The sequence below is a fragment of the Gopherus flavomarginatus genome, chromosome 1 (assembly GCF_025201925.1).
Source record: "Gopherus flavomarginatus isolate rGopFla2 chromosome 1, rGopFla2.mat.asm, whole genome shotgun sequence".
NCBI lineage: Eukaryota > Metazoa > Chordata > Testudines > Testudinidae > Gopherus > Gopherus flavomarginatus.
The window spans coordinates 110,708,716-110,725,498 of record NC_066617.1 but is presented as its reverse complement, the minus strand read 5'-3'; the positions used below and the strand labels follow the sequence as shown (position 1 = coordinate 110,725,498).

The 16,783-nt window shown below is 43.0% G+C and overlaps 1 protein-coding gene across 1 annotated transcript in view; it reads right to left on the bottom strand.

The window, feature by feature from the left end:
• AGK (acylglycerol kinase) overlaps positions 1-16,783 on the bottom strand; it is a 71,167-nt gene that overhangs the window by 23,282 nt on the left and 31,102 nt on the right. Inside the window, exons 4-10 of the mRNA XM_050918851.1 lie at positions 13,546-13,625; positions 12,179-12,254; positions 10,751-10,843; positions 9,712-9,744; positions 7,603-7,697; positions 5,376-5,445; positions 4,445-4,524 (exon numbers count right to left, since the gene is read on the bottom strand). Coding sequence (XP_050774808.1) covers positions 4,445-4,524; positions 5,376-5,445; positions 7,603-7,697; positions 9,712-9,744; positions 10,751-10,843; positions 12,179-12,254; positions 13,546-13,625 — 527 coding nt within the window. The remainder of the gene's footprint in view (positions 1-4,444; positions 4,525-5,375; positions 5,446-7,602; positions 7,698-9,711; positions 9,745-10,750; positions 10,844-12,178; positions 12,255-13,545; positions 13,626-16,783) is intronic.

The following is a 16,783-nucleotide window of genomic DNA, read 5'->3' as shown; positions in this document are numbered from 1 at the left end:
CATTATCCCATCCCTGGATCCGGGAGACTGGTATGCCGCCCTCGACATGCAGGACGCTTATTTTCATATTGCCATATGGCCACACCACAGACGTTTCCTTCGATTCGTGGTGGGCCGCCTTCACTACCAATTTGCAGTCCTCGCATTTGGCCTTTCTACGGCTCCGAGGGTATTCACAAAATGCATGGCCGTCGTTGTGGCACATCTTCGGCGCAGTCGCATTCACGTGTTCCCTTACCTCAACGATTGGTTAATTCGGGGGACGTCGGAGCTGCAGGTCTGCAGCCACGTCTGCAGGATCACCGGCCTGTTTGCTACCTTGGGCCTCATGATCAACGTGGACAAGTCCACCCTGCTCCCTTCGCAGAGGGTGGAGTTCATTGGGGCCGTCCTGGACTCCACCGTGGCCAGGGCCCTTCTGCCGTTGCCAAGGTTCCAGGCGTTGTCGGCGATCGTTCAGCGCTTGCTGACAGCCCCCTTGACATCGATACGGACATGTCTAACCCTGTTAGGCCATATGGCAGCCTGCACATTTGTGACCGGGTACGCACAGCTCCGCATGAGGCCCCTCCAGTCGTGGCTCATCGCACATTACCGGCCGGCAAGGCAACCACTAGACATGCTGATCACAATCCCCCAGGGGGTGTTGGATTCTCTCAGCTGGTGGCTAGACCAGTCCGTAGTGTGTGCAGGGCTCCCATTCCACCCGCCCCAGCCCTCGGTGTCCCTAACGACGGATGCCTCAGATCTCGGCTGGGGGGCCCACCTGGGAACCCTGAGAACACAGGGCCTGTGGTCCCGACAGGAGGTGAAGCTACACATCAACATGCGGGAGTTGAGGGCGGTCCACCTTGCTTGTCAAACGTTCTGTCACCAGCTTCGGGGTCGTTGTGTCGCGGTATTTACCGACAACACGACGACCATGTACTATATCAACAAGCAGGGCGGCACCAGATCCTCTCCCCTATGTCACGAGGCGATGCGACTCTGGGACTTTTGTATAGCCCACTCCATTCACCTCACGGCTTCCTTCCTCCCCGGAGTACGGAACACGCTGGCGGACCGCCTGAGCAGATCCTTCCTCTCGCACGAGTGGTCCCTTCGCCCGGACGTCGCCCTCTCGATCTTCCAGAGGTGGGGTTGTCCCCGCGTGGACCTCTTCGCGTCCAAGGGGAACAGGAAATGCCAGGCGTTCTGCTCCTTTCAGGGCCGGGAACCCGGGTCTATAGCGGACGCCTTCCTAACTCCGTGGACGACCCACTTGTTCTACACGTTCCCCCCGTTCCCGCTGGTCCACAGAGTCCTTCTGAAGGTGCGCAGGGACAGGGCCCGCGTGATCATGGTAGCCCCGGCGTGGCCCAGACAGCATTGGTACCCCATGTTGCTGGACCTGGCCATAGCCGACCCAGTTCCCCTGCCCCTTCACTCGGACCTGATCACCCAGGACCACGGAACTCTCTGTCACCTGGACCTCCAGTCGCTGCACCTAGCAGCGTGGCTCCTGCGTGGCTGACCAGTTCTGAGTTGCGCTGCTCCACCCCGGTACGTGAGGTACTCTTGGGCAGCAGGAAGCCTTCCACTAGAGCGACATACTCGGCAAAGTGGAAGCGTTTCTCCTGTTGGTGTGTGGAGAAAGGTCTCCTCCTGATGGAAATTTCGGTGGCCAATATTTTGGACTATATTTGGTCCCTCAAACAACAGGGCTTGGCGATCTCGTCCCTATGGGTCCACCTGGCGGCTATCTCCACCTTTCACCCGGGTGGGGATGGCCGCTCCGTTTTCTCTCACCCGACGATGACTAGATTCCTGATGGGGCTGGAACGTCTATACCCTAACGTCCGACCCCCTGCCCCGACCTGGGATCTTAACCTGGTGTTGTCTCGGCTCATGGGGCCCCCCTTCGAGCCGTTAGCTACTTGCTCCCTACTCTATCTTTCTTGGAAGACTGCCTTTCTAGTAGCTATTACCTCAGCTAGACGGGTGTCGGAACTCCGGGCTCTCACGGTAGATCCCTCGTATACGTCTTCCATAAAGATAAGGTGCAGCTGAGGCCGCACCCTGCCTTTCTCCCCAAGGTGGTCTCAGCCTTCCATGTCAACCAAGAGATATTCCTCCCGGTTTTTTTCCCGAAATCTCATTCTTCACGCAGGGAGCAACAACTCCACTCGCTTGATGTCCGTAGGGCTCTCGCGTTCTATGTGGAGAGGACCAAACCGTTCCGCAAATCCCCCCAGCTTTTCGTGGCAGTAGCGGACCGCATGAAGGGCTTCCCATTTCCTCGCAGAGGTTATCCTCGTGGGTAACATCCTGTATCAGGACCTGCTATGAGCTGGCCCACGTTCCTACGGGCCGTGTGACTGCGCATTCTACCAGGGCGCAGGCGTCGTCGCTGGCTTTCCTCGCCCGTGTGCCCATCCAGGAAATCTGTCGGGCAGCGACCTGGTCATCGGTCCACACCTTTGCTTCCCACTACGCCCTGGTCCAGCAGTCCAGAGAGGACGCGGCCTTCGGATCTGCAGTGCTCCATGCCGCGACTTCTCACTCCGACCCCACCGCCTAGGTATGGCTTGGGATTCACCTAACTGGAATGGATGTGAGCAATCACTCGAAGAAGAAAAGATGGTTACTCACCTTTGTAACTGTTGTTCTTCGAGATGTGTTGCTCACATCCATTCCACACCCGCCCTCCTTCCACACTGTCGGAGTAGCCGGCAAGAAGGAACTGAGGAGCGGGTGGGCGGCAGGGGTATATATCGGGTGCCATGGCGGCGCCACTCTAGGGGGCGACCTGCCGGCCCACTGGAGTTGCTAGGGTAAAAAGTTTCCGACGAGCGTGCACGCACGGCGCACACACCTAACTGGAATGGATGTGAGCAACACATCTCGAAGAACAACAGTTACAAAGGTGAGTAACCGTCTTTTATCTGACACAATCCAAAATGACTCAGGTTCTCACGGTCAACAGCTGATAGGATGCATCTCAGCAGGCTGCATGAAGGGATGGGATGGAGGATGTGAAATCAATTACTTCTGAATTAAAGGAATAGACGCTTCTAATGTTTACTTGCCTGAAAGTGCTCTCAGACCAAATAAGTATTTAAATAATAAAAATACAGGTACCATAAGTACTGGATGACATTTAATGACACACGGAGAAGGTCAACATAGCACATGAACTTCAGCAGCTCTGGAGAGTAGGAGACCCAAACTATATAGGCTTCCATAAACCTCAGCTAGGATCCTGCCACCCATGTTACACTGTCACCACTAAGCCACTGACTCATCTGTCTGCTAACTGCCTCCCATCCCCAATGTGACCACCACCACACAAGACCACAGACAACATCATGGCAGTCCCACTGGAGAGTGTCTAGACTGGAATGGAAGGATAACCATCAGGCAGTCCACAGAGGTCCCTGGAGCCAGTTACTACTCTTACGTCCCTTCCCTGCTGAACTTGTGGCTCAACTCCATCTCTGCCACACCTTGGCTGGTGCCTTCCCTTCTACCTACCGATGCAATACGGAGTCTGAAGCAGACCATGTCCTGCACAAGGACACCGCTGCACGGGAAAGATCAGGGGCTGGCAGTGTGTCAGAATGAGTGAAGACGTGGGAATCTAGCCACTGGCAGGAAGGCTAGGGTTAGTGGGCGTTTAGGGGAGAAGAGAATACATCCCATTAACTACTGGCCATGGAAAAACTTGGGGCTACATTTAAGAGGCACTCCTGTCACACAGTGGTAAGCACTTTAGCACCCTCACCAGCCGCTGAACCCCCTAGTGACAAAGACTTTGATCCAAGCCAGGCCACATCACCCCATTCTGCTAACACCCAACCCCTCATCTGCTGACTGAGGTGGTTCATTTATGAACTACCACATCCCTTTGCTTCCCAGGCACCCAACAGCTGCAGTACAGCTCAGCACTATTCATTTGGAGCAAACCCAGCATTTATTAGTTTAGTGATCAGAAAACAATCAGCAAACAGTACATTCCATGCCACTCCTGGCAGGAACTGAAGGACATTTCTATTGCATCTAATGTTCTTTGCTGGAGTTGAATTACATTATGAGTGAGTCTGTGTGTGTGTCTTTTCCTTGGTGACTGATGAAACCCAACATACAATTACTCCCCTCAGAGAGGACTCAGGAAAAAGCTTTCCCATTGGCTTTGTCTGTGAAAGAACTTCCAGAATTGGACATCACAGAGCAAGTGTGAGGTTAACATTTTCAAAATCAGGTCAGCAGAAAGTAAAATGCTAAATGCATATGAAAGGGAACATTGAAATGCCTTATACTTTATCATTGTAAAATGCTATGGAACTTGCCCATGTTTGTCCTCTTCTAAAGTTCATAAGGACCTCACTGCAAGATTTGGGATGGGAAATACCCAGGTGTATTAAAAAAAAGGCACAGCTACAAAAAACACATTGTATTTCTTTACTTGCTAACTTTAACTCCTGCATCTCTGTAGAATCCCCATCTTAATCCAGTCACTGCAAACACTGGTTGCTCCTTCTCTCCCTGTAAAGAAAAGCAACGAGTGCACATTTACATTCTTTTTTGCAACCATAAAACAGTCACTCAGCTAATCTATGACCAATCCCAGAAGCGAAATTTTATAGCAAGGGTGTCCTGCAATAACCAAAAACAATAAGGGCTGGACAAAGCTCAAGTGGTACATTCTGTCTACTCCAACAGAGAGGAAACCATAGCTGAAGGTTTCCAAGGTGCCAGCCGTTCACTTCGATTGCACACCCGGCAAGGACTATTTCAGTTTGTGGAGCCCAGGAGCGCAAAGAAAGGTGTGCTGCACAGCACCACTAAGTACCGGCTGGAAAGACAGCTGTTTGCTCACAGAACAGCTATACCAGAAAAAGGAGGTGCTCAGAAAGGCGACAGGCATGGTCAAAGGTTTTCCAGTCTCAGATTTTCCACGATGGCAGGTTATTAATCCCAATATCTAGACAAGATGTATTTTGAATCATTTCACACAGTTATTATTATCCCATTCCTCCAGAAATACCAGCATTTGCAAGTTATGCATTCATTGAGTACTTTCAGCCTCCCCAAAACATTTTTAAATACTCAAATATTCCCTTTAGCTCAGAACATCCCACTTTATTGTATGCAACCCATTAGAAGGGCAAATGAAAGGATTTCCACTGTAACAAATAATGTCATAAGCACAAAGTGATGACATCACTGACTGGAGGGGGAGTATTCTTGTGTAAACAGTAGCTAACAGGATTCCCCAATATTATGGAGAATGGAATGGCCAGAGTGCATGAGAAATAAACAGAAAAGCGTTCAGAGTACTGTTTTCACCTAAAAGTGTGAGTGGAGGGTGCCATTTTTAAACAGATTTTTTTTACCTTGATCTGCAGTACATCAAGTGAAACTGTCTCTCCCTTCAGAATGGCCAATGCAGCATCAGCAATGTGTCTGAAAAAAAGCCAGAAGGACACAAAAAAGCAGTGTGGGCTTTTGAAGTATTATTTATTTGTATTACAGTAGCATCCAGAGACCGATCAAGATCAGGGCCCCACTATGTTGGGCACTATATAAATATATAGTAAGAGACAGTCACAGCCCCAAAGATCTTACAATCTAAACAGTGTGTCATTTTCTTATAGGCTGTGAAGCAAAAGGAGTCAGCAGTAATGAATGACAAAAGCCAGTGTAACTTTTTCAGAGAGGTTCATCATCCAATTACTCTTAAGGAACATGTACCTACTCTATTCTCTACCTCCTTAAGGATTCTAATGGCAAATTTCTTTTACTATTGGCAAGCAGAGAATGTGCTGGAGGTCCGTGCATAGGATTGAACTCAGTCAAAATACAGGTGCATATTACTGCTATTTTTGCAGTGTATCAGTGCACTTATCTGGACAAGGGAACACACTATTTATTTCCTTGCACAAGACAAGATTCATTCCTCGTGTCTTAGATTTTGTAGGCTTTGAAGGTAAGACAGTGACCGTTGATAAAATATGGGAGAGATTGAAAAATACCATTGCTCTAAGATGGTGTAATTTATAAAAATGATTCAGGGATTTAATGTACGTTATTATACTAAATTAATCTATTCTACGCTCCTTTAGCCTTATATTGTGCTCATCATTATTGCCTATCTTAACTCAGCCTTCATGCTTCTGATGATTGTTGCTGTTCATCCCCCAGGGTCAATATTAAACCATGACACATGGGCCTCAAAAGCCTCTCTCAACAAATTAAGATTCTGTACCACAGAGCCTGTTAAACATTTCCTCCTTCAGTCACCGAATAAGACCTGAGTTCAAGATTGTGCACATTTCCCATGACAGCTGCATATATAAAACACTTCGGGTCGATCCAACATCCACTGAAGTCAATAGGAGTTTTTCCATTGCTTCAGTGGGCCTTGAATCAGTCCATTAAAGAAGGAAAAGGAACCTTTTTGTCCATTTCTTGGCTCTTTATGGCTTTTGAACTCAGAATTTAAGTCCAATAAGCAAAGGAGGAACCAATGTCCAAATAGCTAAAATGTTACTGTTTATCATTCTTATGTCTGCACTCAGGTTCTGTTACTAACATGGGCTGTTAAGCAGCTTATTGACAAACTCTTTTCAACTCCACCAATATATTGTGGTCCTCCATTATGCAATTTGTTATCAACAGACAATAAGATTTCTCAATTCAAATGGCTTCTTCAAATCCCAAACATAAATTATTTTTATTCTACTGTTGATTAGAGCATAGTCCATCTTGTTGAGCTGCAAAGCACTCTGGGAATTTTAATGAAGGATCAGATGTTATGCCAGTTTGGCTTGCAGGCACTGTGTATACCAGCAATGCTTCCACAGAGCACAATGCTAATGAGTTACAGTGACAAGAGTGAACAGAGCTCACAGTGAAGGGAATAAATCCATTAATATGGGAGAAATTGGAATAGAAAAACATGAGGAGAGGAAGAAAAGTTGGTTAATTAATTTTTTTTTAAAACAAACAGAAAAATAAGCTTATGTTTAACATAGCGAAATGCAGAAATATGATTATTGCCTGACTGAATCAGACCCATGGTCTGTTTTGTCCACTATCTTGTCTCCTGGTGACCAGGAGAATCTTAAACAGATGCTTCAGAGGAAAGCACAAGAAGCCCTGCAGTGGGCATATATAGGATATATTGTCCTATATACTGGGGAAGTTTCTTCCTAGCACCTACTAGGTAAATACTGGCTCATACACTGAAGCAGGAGAACTTGTATCCTTTCCAAAACCGTTGGGTTGTTTTGTCTATTGTATCTCTGGCTAGTCTCATTATCCATATAAATGCCCAATCCTTGTTTGAATCCTGCCAGGCTCTTGACTTCAAGAATATCTTGGGGTTGGGAGTTCCACAGGATAAACTACGCATCCTAAGAAAAAATATTTCCTTCCATGAGTTTTAAATTTGCCTTAAATTTCATTGACTATCAGGTCCTTAAGACTACCGATTACTGTGTAACCCAGAGAGAAAGGGAGGAGGGATAATAGAAGAAAGATCTGAAAAATCCAAACTACCAAGCAGCATTTCCCCCTCAAAAATAAAACCAAATCTCCCCTCTCATATGCAAAACTTACTGGACTTGGTTTAAGCTTCCAGGGTAGAGGGTTTGGCTCAGGGTATTGGTCTTTCCAAGGGGAATGAATCCAATAGGAATCTTACTGAAGGTAGCCTGGAAACATGAGGGAAGTAAATTCACATTTGCATCAGCTGAATTAAGCTTCCTGTGGGGACTATTGCCCCCTTGGCATTAAGCTGTCAGGCACTTCCCGAAACAAGGCAGTAAACACATAATGACTCAGAACATGGCATCAGAATCTCTAAACCCACCAGTGCCAACTGGCTACAAAGGAGCTTTCTGTAATCATTAGGAGCATTATTACACACAGGTTGGCAGATACACACTACCTAATGCATGGATTCTGTCAGCAATCTGCCATCTCTCTGCAACTCAAGGTGGCATTTGAAGCCCTGCTGCACTGAATCTCATTTATCTTTGCAGAAGCCCTCTTGGTAGAGAAACCTTGCATGACAAAGATTTCCTCAAAAGAAAAAGCATGAATTGATACAGCAGAGGCTTTGATTGTGGAAGTCATTGCCTGCGTTGTTTTCAGGCCCATGGTGCAGTAAAGGCCTTGTTGCTGGAGCAAGCTAGTGCATCACCACACCACAATAACTGTTCCCTGAAATGTGTAAGCAAAACAATGTAAACTACTGTATATCACAATGTTCTCTCTCTTTCTCTCTCTCGCTCTGCTGGGTACTGTAGCTTGTAGCACTGTGACACTGCAATTCCACATCAGCTAAAACTGTATCCCTCTGCTATCACTTTTACCTGCTAGCCCTCACTTGTAAGCCCTTGCACTTCCTAGCACCCTCTTCTCACTCTACACAGTGTCATTTTATAGCTTGCAAAAGATTGGCTCTTTGTAGGCCTACTTGCTCCTACCTTGCCTTCCTACTCTACTAAAAAGGGCATCTCTTTAGCGCCTTTAATGGGCTCTTCCTATAATCAGAAGTGTTGTTAAGAGACAATCCGCAAAGGGAAGACATAGCACAAGCAGGTGGGCAGATCTGCAGGAAATCATTTCCTCTAGCATGTGGATTGTCAGTAGGGACAAAATTCTGTGAGGTAGGAGAATTCTGTGGCCCATGAAATGCAGAATCAGAAGCTCTAACTATGCTACAATGAACTCCCTCACCCTGCAGAATAATGCAGCATACAAAATATTCTGGGCTACTGTAAATTAGCATAGTGCATTGAAATGCAGTTTATCTTTCAAAATGCTATCAAACGCTCAAAGTAAACAAATGGAGAAAACAGAACATTCATTCTTTTTTCTCCACTCTCTTTCAATGATAGGGAACTTATGGGTCAACTGCAACAATAAGTAGTACAAAAAACTGCAGAGAAAAATGTTTTGTTGTCGTCATTCGTTTTTTACGTTCACAGAGTCCCTTTTAAAAATTACTGGCTTATTTGCAAAGTTTAAATATAAAATGGTTGTCTGGTCACAGTCAGACAAAAGTAGCTGTGTAAGCAGGCACAATTCCAATTGCCAAGAGGATCATCAGATCCTTGTCTGGATCATTTCATTGCCTTTTTGCAAGGGTTCTGCCAAGACATTTTGGAAGCACTGCTCCCCTGCTTTGTTAATTTACCATCCCTGGTAAAACATATAATTGCTTCCAGTGCAAGTATTCTAGCGTTAGCCCTTAAAATTTGCTTTCTGCAACCATTTATGTAAGTAGAAATTGACTGCTTGAATACCTACGTTAAGCGAGCATAAAAGGAGTAGGAGCACAGCCGCACTGATTTCAGTTTTAGGTCACAAATACAGAAAATCACTTGTATTTTTTTCAACAGCTCTATTGCCAAACGAAAAACCAGTCACAATTGGGACACAGGCCTCTGAAAGTTTTGTCTGGCTTCTGCACATTCCTTGCTCTGTAACTAGAAGCCCCCCAACAGTTTGGGCTGAGAGCCATTCCACTAATTGAAAATGGGAGAGAGAGAAAGGAAGTGGGCAAAACTGCAGGATACTACCATGGCTGACTCATTAAACAGCAAGCTAGCCTTGGATTATCTGCAGGAGTGTGCTTGGACCAAGAGGCCCAACTGAATGCCTGGGATGTCCCCCTCAGATATAAATTAAAAAAAATAAATAAAAACCAAACACCCTCACCTCATCTGCTCTGCGGAGGAGTCCAGTTATGACCTGAAAGATAGTGGAAATATTTGGCTTTTGGATTCTTTTGTGCAGTTACAGTAGAAACCTATGAAATGCAGACATTTGCTGTTCAGAAAAGATGCACTTTTATTAGGCCTCCAATGTTTTATGAAAGGAGCTGTAGTTTCTTACACAGAAAGGGGTAAATTTTCTGTACCCACCATAGAGAATGGCAGGGATTTGAATGTACAATCACGGATTGAAGTCAACATATGCATTTAAGGATGTAACAGAACCAGATGCTTGTGCATGTGTTATGATTTCACTCAGTGTGCTCTTAACACATGAGGAAATGCTAAAAAAATAATCAATTTTAAGGCCAGAAGGGACCACAATCTAAAACATATCTTCCAGAACAGGGTTACCAGATAGCAAATGGGAAAAATCGGGACGGGGATGGGGGGTAATAGGAGCCTATATAAGAAAAAGACCCAAAAATCGGGACTGTCCCTATAAAATCAGGACACCTCATCACCCTATTCCAGAAAGGCATACAAAATCCACTACTTCCCTTGGTAATCTGTTCCGGGGCTAATCACCTATATAATATGAAATTACTCCACACAAAGAGCACTCTGTTTTGTATTCTTTGTAACTGTTTAAACATTCTTTGTCTGTATCCCTTGCTCAGGACAATGAACCCCCCTTTTCAGTCATTATACCTTTCTGGTTTGTGTGTGGAATATCTGCAGACTAGTTTTAACCCAAAGGTGATGGGATGTGTGTGCATAGGAGGGTGTGTCTTTTCACAGAGTTTGAGTTATGCTACTATGAATATCAGTTGCTTGAGAAAGCATTTTCTGATTTCTTTATTGCCCAGTAACTCTCAAGTGGTTTCATTGTCAAAACTAATCCACGGCATGTTTTGGAATGAACATGTCTCAAATCAGAACTACAGCATTCTGCAACTATGTTACACAACCCTCCATCTTTCTATCCCCAATATGGTACTGTGACTTTTTATATACAAGCCAGGAGAAAGCTCCCACAGTACCTCCTGTACAGTTCCATCCCCTCCTGCAATAATGATCAGGTCTGTATTTTCCATCAATTCCAGCAGCTTTTTTGCTTGTCCTTCGTAATCTGTCTGAGATACCAACGGAGACCAAGGGTCAGAAACTCAGCTTACCATGCCTATAGCCGCACATCCACAGATAAGTCTGTGATGCATACGATTTGCTCTATTATTGGTCTTGTCAAAACACCAAGCACTTATTACATTACATGAACAGAAATCACTTCAATGATGAGTGAAACAAGTCCCCTGTTTAACAGCACTTCTTGATGAAGCAGCAGCTCACATGCCACAGTGAACCCCAGACAGATGTATTTGGAATATAGTTGTATTCAGCGGAAACTGCATGGAGAATTAAGATTGACTGCATGCAGTCTAAAAAGAACTTAACACAAACACCTGGATTTTCACTCTTGTTCTTGCAAAAGAAAAATATCACAGGATCTTTTAATGGTCATCAGTGCTAAAAACTGTAGTTTTGTCTCCTCCAAAAAAGGCAGCCCATCCAGAAGAATAATGCCTCTAAACATGCTGGGGAAGTGGTTCAGTGTTGACCAAGAGGGTACAATGCCACCTACTGAACCACAAACTCTACTTCCTGCGACACCTCGGTTTTTGTAGTGGTAGTGGCTCAGTCACATTCTGATAAACTTGTAAAATCTAAAGCAGCACAGCTGCAGTTTGATAAGAGACTTGTAAAATAAATACAATAAATAGAATTTCTTCTTGGGCTGACACTATATTTTTTTAGTAGAAAAAACACCAATAAAAATAGGGGGTTTATCATGGAAATAACAATACAACCTCATCAATAAGGCTACAAGACAGAAATATACATACATAAGAGTACACATATCTTCCAAAGAGCAGTTTTTATTGCCAGTGTGTAATGAATACTAAACAGCCAACATATCAGTTTCAAGGATTCTTCAGAAACAGCAGGAACCCTTCATATTTGCTTTTCTTTTTCTTTCCAGTGAAGGCTCTTTGCAAATTCATGCCACTTTGTAGTTTAGCATCCCCCTCAGGAGAGAAAATCATTCATTTTGGGGGAGCCATTAAGGTATGCAGGATTATTTTTAATTAATCTGTAGCTCTCAGCTGGATTGCAAAACTTTCTCACGTCAATTTTACATGTTGAGGCAGAACTGGTAATTCCAAGGACAGTGTGGACTGTGTGTCTGTATTACCATCTGACACTCAAATATTTCGGAGTCTCCTCTCAAATATCAGTTATAGAAGGGTTGCCTCTCACACCCACACACACATACACGTATCCTCAGTCAACTCTACTGGAAATTAAAAAGAATTCAAACTGTCTTTAAATTAACAGGAAAGTTTAAAAACTCAGCATCAGTCCAGGTTCTCAGCATTACACACAGGTTAACGTAACAGATAAGGTCTTACCTTAACTATGGTTATATCCAAGCCAGATAAATGTAAAATTGGGGCGGCATTCTTTTCAAAAAGGTTTCTTGCTTTTCTGGAGAAAGTAAGGGGGAAATTATTTAATCACTGAGGAGAAGGGGAGGGAGGTGGTGAAAATTCAAAGCAAAAAAACCAAACAAAAAAAGAGTACATGTTCTGTGGAACAAGTCTTTCAGCCTGTCTGTCAAAAGTCAGTCGCAAGAGGTGGGTTTTGTTTTGGTCCAAATGTATGAATTTTCTAGACTGATTCTTAAGTGTGTCAACTTTTTTATGCAGTCTTTATAAATGCAAAGGAGTTTTTTAAAACATGTTCCAAAAATAATTAGTAATAATCAAAACAAGAGCTTGAAAGAGTAATTTATTATTTAACACACAATTAATGTGTTATGGAGCACTGTGCCTTAAAGTCATGAAGGAAGCAAATTCTAGTTTTAAAGGGGAAATATTTTTAAAGTTACTTGTTCTATATATTATTTAGTAAGTTAAAACCAAAAACTTTACCTGACCTTGTTTTGGTAAAGCATGCATGCATTTTATGCCTGGAACTGCATAATAAAATAACTATGCCATTAATTATACATTACTTGCAAGGAACAGAGCCCGGGGAATAGAAAACGGAGACTTTCAATTATGGACACTGTACATTTCTCAAAGATGAGTGGTTTCTCACATGTCCACCCCAGCGCCATAGGACAAAACACGAGAGACAAAGTACTTCCAGGACAGGTAACTCACTTGTCCTTTAATATTATTCACTGGACCCCTCCCCAGATGTGACAGGTAGTATAGCCAGTCGGCAGGGATATACACATGCATTGCCAGCAAGCATACCATTTTTACCAACACAATTTTCAAGACAACTGTTGGCATTCTCTAGAAACCCAACTCGGTGTCTTATTGAAGCATGTATACCATGTTCAGTGGCATGGTATGGGGCAGGACCCTCCCCCAATGGCTGGCTTCCATGCAACAGGGTCATTGGTTATCTCTGACCATCACAAATGTGGAAGACACTATTATTGGTCATTATTGTTACTGGGGAGGAAATCAAGATCACTTGCAGGAAGGGAATACTGATGGCCCCAAAGCAGGAAACAAGAAAACCAGCAATGGAGGAAGCTTAAAATGAGTTGAGATTCATTCCTTTAACATAAACAACACCTATATCTTGATCCAACATTTCTGGTGCAACTGGCGTAAGTAAGAGTTAGATAATACCAGGTTTGAGTGGAGTGGAGACACACTTGAGCCTGACAGGATGGCTGGCCTTCACAATGAAGGACAGTTTAGAAGTATAAAGAAGGGGTGCATGGGATGTGGGGAATGAAGTGTAAGGAGAACTTTACCCTTTGCAAGCTGCTGGATTGAGAAAAACTGTTGCTTTCTTCACCTGCATGTTGGAAGGAATCAGCTGGTTGCCAAACACCTAAATAAGAAGAAAAAAAAGGAGGAAACAGAGTTTCTCGACAAAGTCACCTGTTACTAGAGTTTTAAATAACGTATAACAAACATCATCATCATACCCTCACCCCACACTACATACAAATGCCTTCACTGTCAGGCCTACCACATAGGTTCTCATATTAGCAGAGCCTACTATTAATTATTATTAGTAGTAGTAATTCCTTGTTACAGTGACACAGGAAATTTCAAAGGCTGAAAGTCCTCCTGAGCAAAAAATCCTCTTTGTCTCTTAAGTCTCTGACTCCCACTACTATTCTTTATTTCAGACCTAAATTGTCCTGCCACTGACAGAAATCTTGGGAGTTATTCTTGATTCTAAACTTCTTTTCCCTCCTACATATTTCTTTAATGTCTACCTACTACCACCTACACAGCATGGCCAGAATTTGCCCTTGTTTTGACCCCATTCCTGCTAAAATCCTTACTAAGACTGTAATCACTTACTAAGCTATTGGTATTCTGTCTTGTACATTCTCCTTAAATTCATATCTTCTAAGCTTTCATCTAAAGGGGGAAGGAACGCTGCAACCAGACTACTTGCTCTTACATAGAGCAGCACCTTCCCAGGCCTGTATTTTCAGACTCCATCAGTGGATTCCTATCCCACCTCTGTCCCCAGTTCTAAATAGCGCTCGTGGTTCTCAGAGCTCTTCATGAGCCTCCACTCAGCCTCTCATACCATCTGCTCACCCCATTCCTGGTCACTTTTCTGTCCTCTTCCCACAATTCTTCGTTGTGGGGATGGGCAAGGGAAGATTGTGCTTTCACCTGTGCTGCTGCCCCTCTGTAAAACTCCCTCCTTCGCTCACTGGAAGGCATCATCACTCCCATACCAAACCCTTACAGCCTTTATTATTATTTTTTATTATTTGTATTAAAGTAGCACGTAGAAGCCCCAGTCCTGGACCAGAGCCCCATTGTGCTAGGTACTGTACAAAGGAAAAGATGATCCTTGTCTCCTTTTACTTGGGAACCTCTTCAAAGCATTTTGTGATGCCAAACAAGGTACCCACTACATACAAAAAATCTCATTCTTTTAGTGATTAGCTGTTCAAAATAGTAATTAACTCCAATCACCACCTTTATTATGGGAACCCGAACTAAGAAAAAAATTATACAATTAAAAAACAAAATTCAATTATCTTTTTAAAGCAACTGGAAAAGCAGGGAAAGGAAAAGGGTGTATGAAAGTGGTTGTTGGGGAGAAGAAACGTGGTGGGGAAATCAAACCATCAGCTTTTAAGTTTTATTTGAAAAACATCTGGGAAAAGCCACTGATCAAATTTTATTACAATTGTTTAAGGGAAATCAGCGAAAATGAGGGCCCTCATCAATAGTCCCCTGGTATGTTATAGCTGTTAAAAACAATTAATTATTCACTCTGGGGGAAATGTGATATATTTATTCATTCTAAACAAACAACCTGTCACTTATGATTTATGACTAATGACAATCATCTCTTTATGTGATATACCTGAAGGTATTTCTGTAGAAAATTCCTGTTTTAAAGAGGGGAAATTAAAAATAATAAATAGAAGAGTTTTTAAAAACTGTTTAAGAGTCCAACGTCAAGAAAACAACACAGGAGCATATTTTAAAATGATGTAATAATACATTTTAAGATAACATTTGAGAAGGTCAGTTTCTCTTTCATGTTACCTACCAATAGTCGAACTCTTTTACTCTTCACTTATATAGCACCTTTCATACAAATACGCTTCACAAATATTACTACACCACTTTAAGGTGTATTATAATCCCTGTTTTACAGAGAAAGCAGCTGAAGAGCAATGTGACAAAAGAGAAAGTTCCTTAACGTCCTCAGAGGTCCAACAAGAGTAAGATTCAGAACAATGTCAGCCAATCAGATCACATTTGCAAACGAGTATACATATGCAGGTCAATGACAGCTAACATTCACAAGGAGGAGTTGTAAAAAGTTTTCAGTGATGTGGTGGGTTCCATAAAGTAGAATTTTAGATGGTCATATGACATCACAAGGTGATGAATGTTCAAATCACCATACCCTGATGAAGTCTTTGCTTGAAATGTAGATATACTGGTCACTTTAGCATGGAGCTTGCTCCTTCCTGAAGTCTGTATGCACGAGACTTGCAATATGCTTAATAATTCAATGAAGAATTGATATTTTAAAAATTAGTATCTCTTGTATCATCCTTTCACTGTGATGGGTCTTTTAGTCTGTCTTCCTTGGATTTTTATTATTTAAACGACATCAGAAGGATGCATGGCACTTTGCAAACAATTAAACATTACTCTCTTCCTAAGCATCTTACCGGCTAGAGGTCTGATCCTATCAGATCTTGCTGCTGCTTCAATATATGTTTTGATGTCACACTCAGCACCACCATTTTGATGATAAATACACTTATGGAAATTGGAGATTGAAAAGAACTACTCATCCACCTAGTCTATCACCTTTCCAATGCAAGATAGTTCTCTGCAGGACAGCCTCCTGCGCTTTATCCACTGTAGTTTTTAAGTGTCTCAAGAGATGGTGTTTCCACCTGTTCATTTATGAGACTAATCCATAATCTAACATATTCCATCTTTATGACTTTCCCAATACACAGGTAAAATTTATCTTTCCTTAATTTAAATTCCATTACTTCTAGGGTAGTTCTATCTCCTTGTTCCATCCTAAGCAACTCTCCCTCTTTGCAATGACATCCTTCTGACACTATACACATTTAGTTCTTTTAAGCTCTCTGTTGGAATTATCAATAATATTTGAAATGATAAATATTAATATGGAAAACCACCAAACACTAATTTAACCATAAATTCTTTTATTAAGTCCAAAGGCCAAATCTTATACAATTGCTCTAAACATACCTAAAACCCCTAAATAACAGGCAATTTACTACATCCAAACAGTAACAAAACATTTCTAAGTATTTGATCAAGACACTTACAAATGGGCTAAACCTAGGGGTACTTAGACTCATAGTGGTCAGCTCCGACGTGGTCAGGCAGGCATTAGCAATGAACCCTTTAAGAGTTTACTTTTTATATCCTTTAACAAACAAGTGATGTCACTGCCAGGTACCGACTTTAGCGAAAAACCAAACTGAAACAGTTTCACCCTGCTTTCCAGTC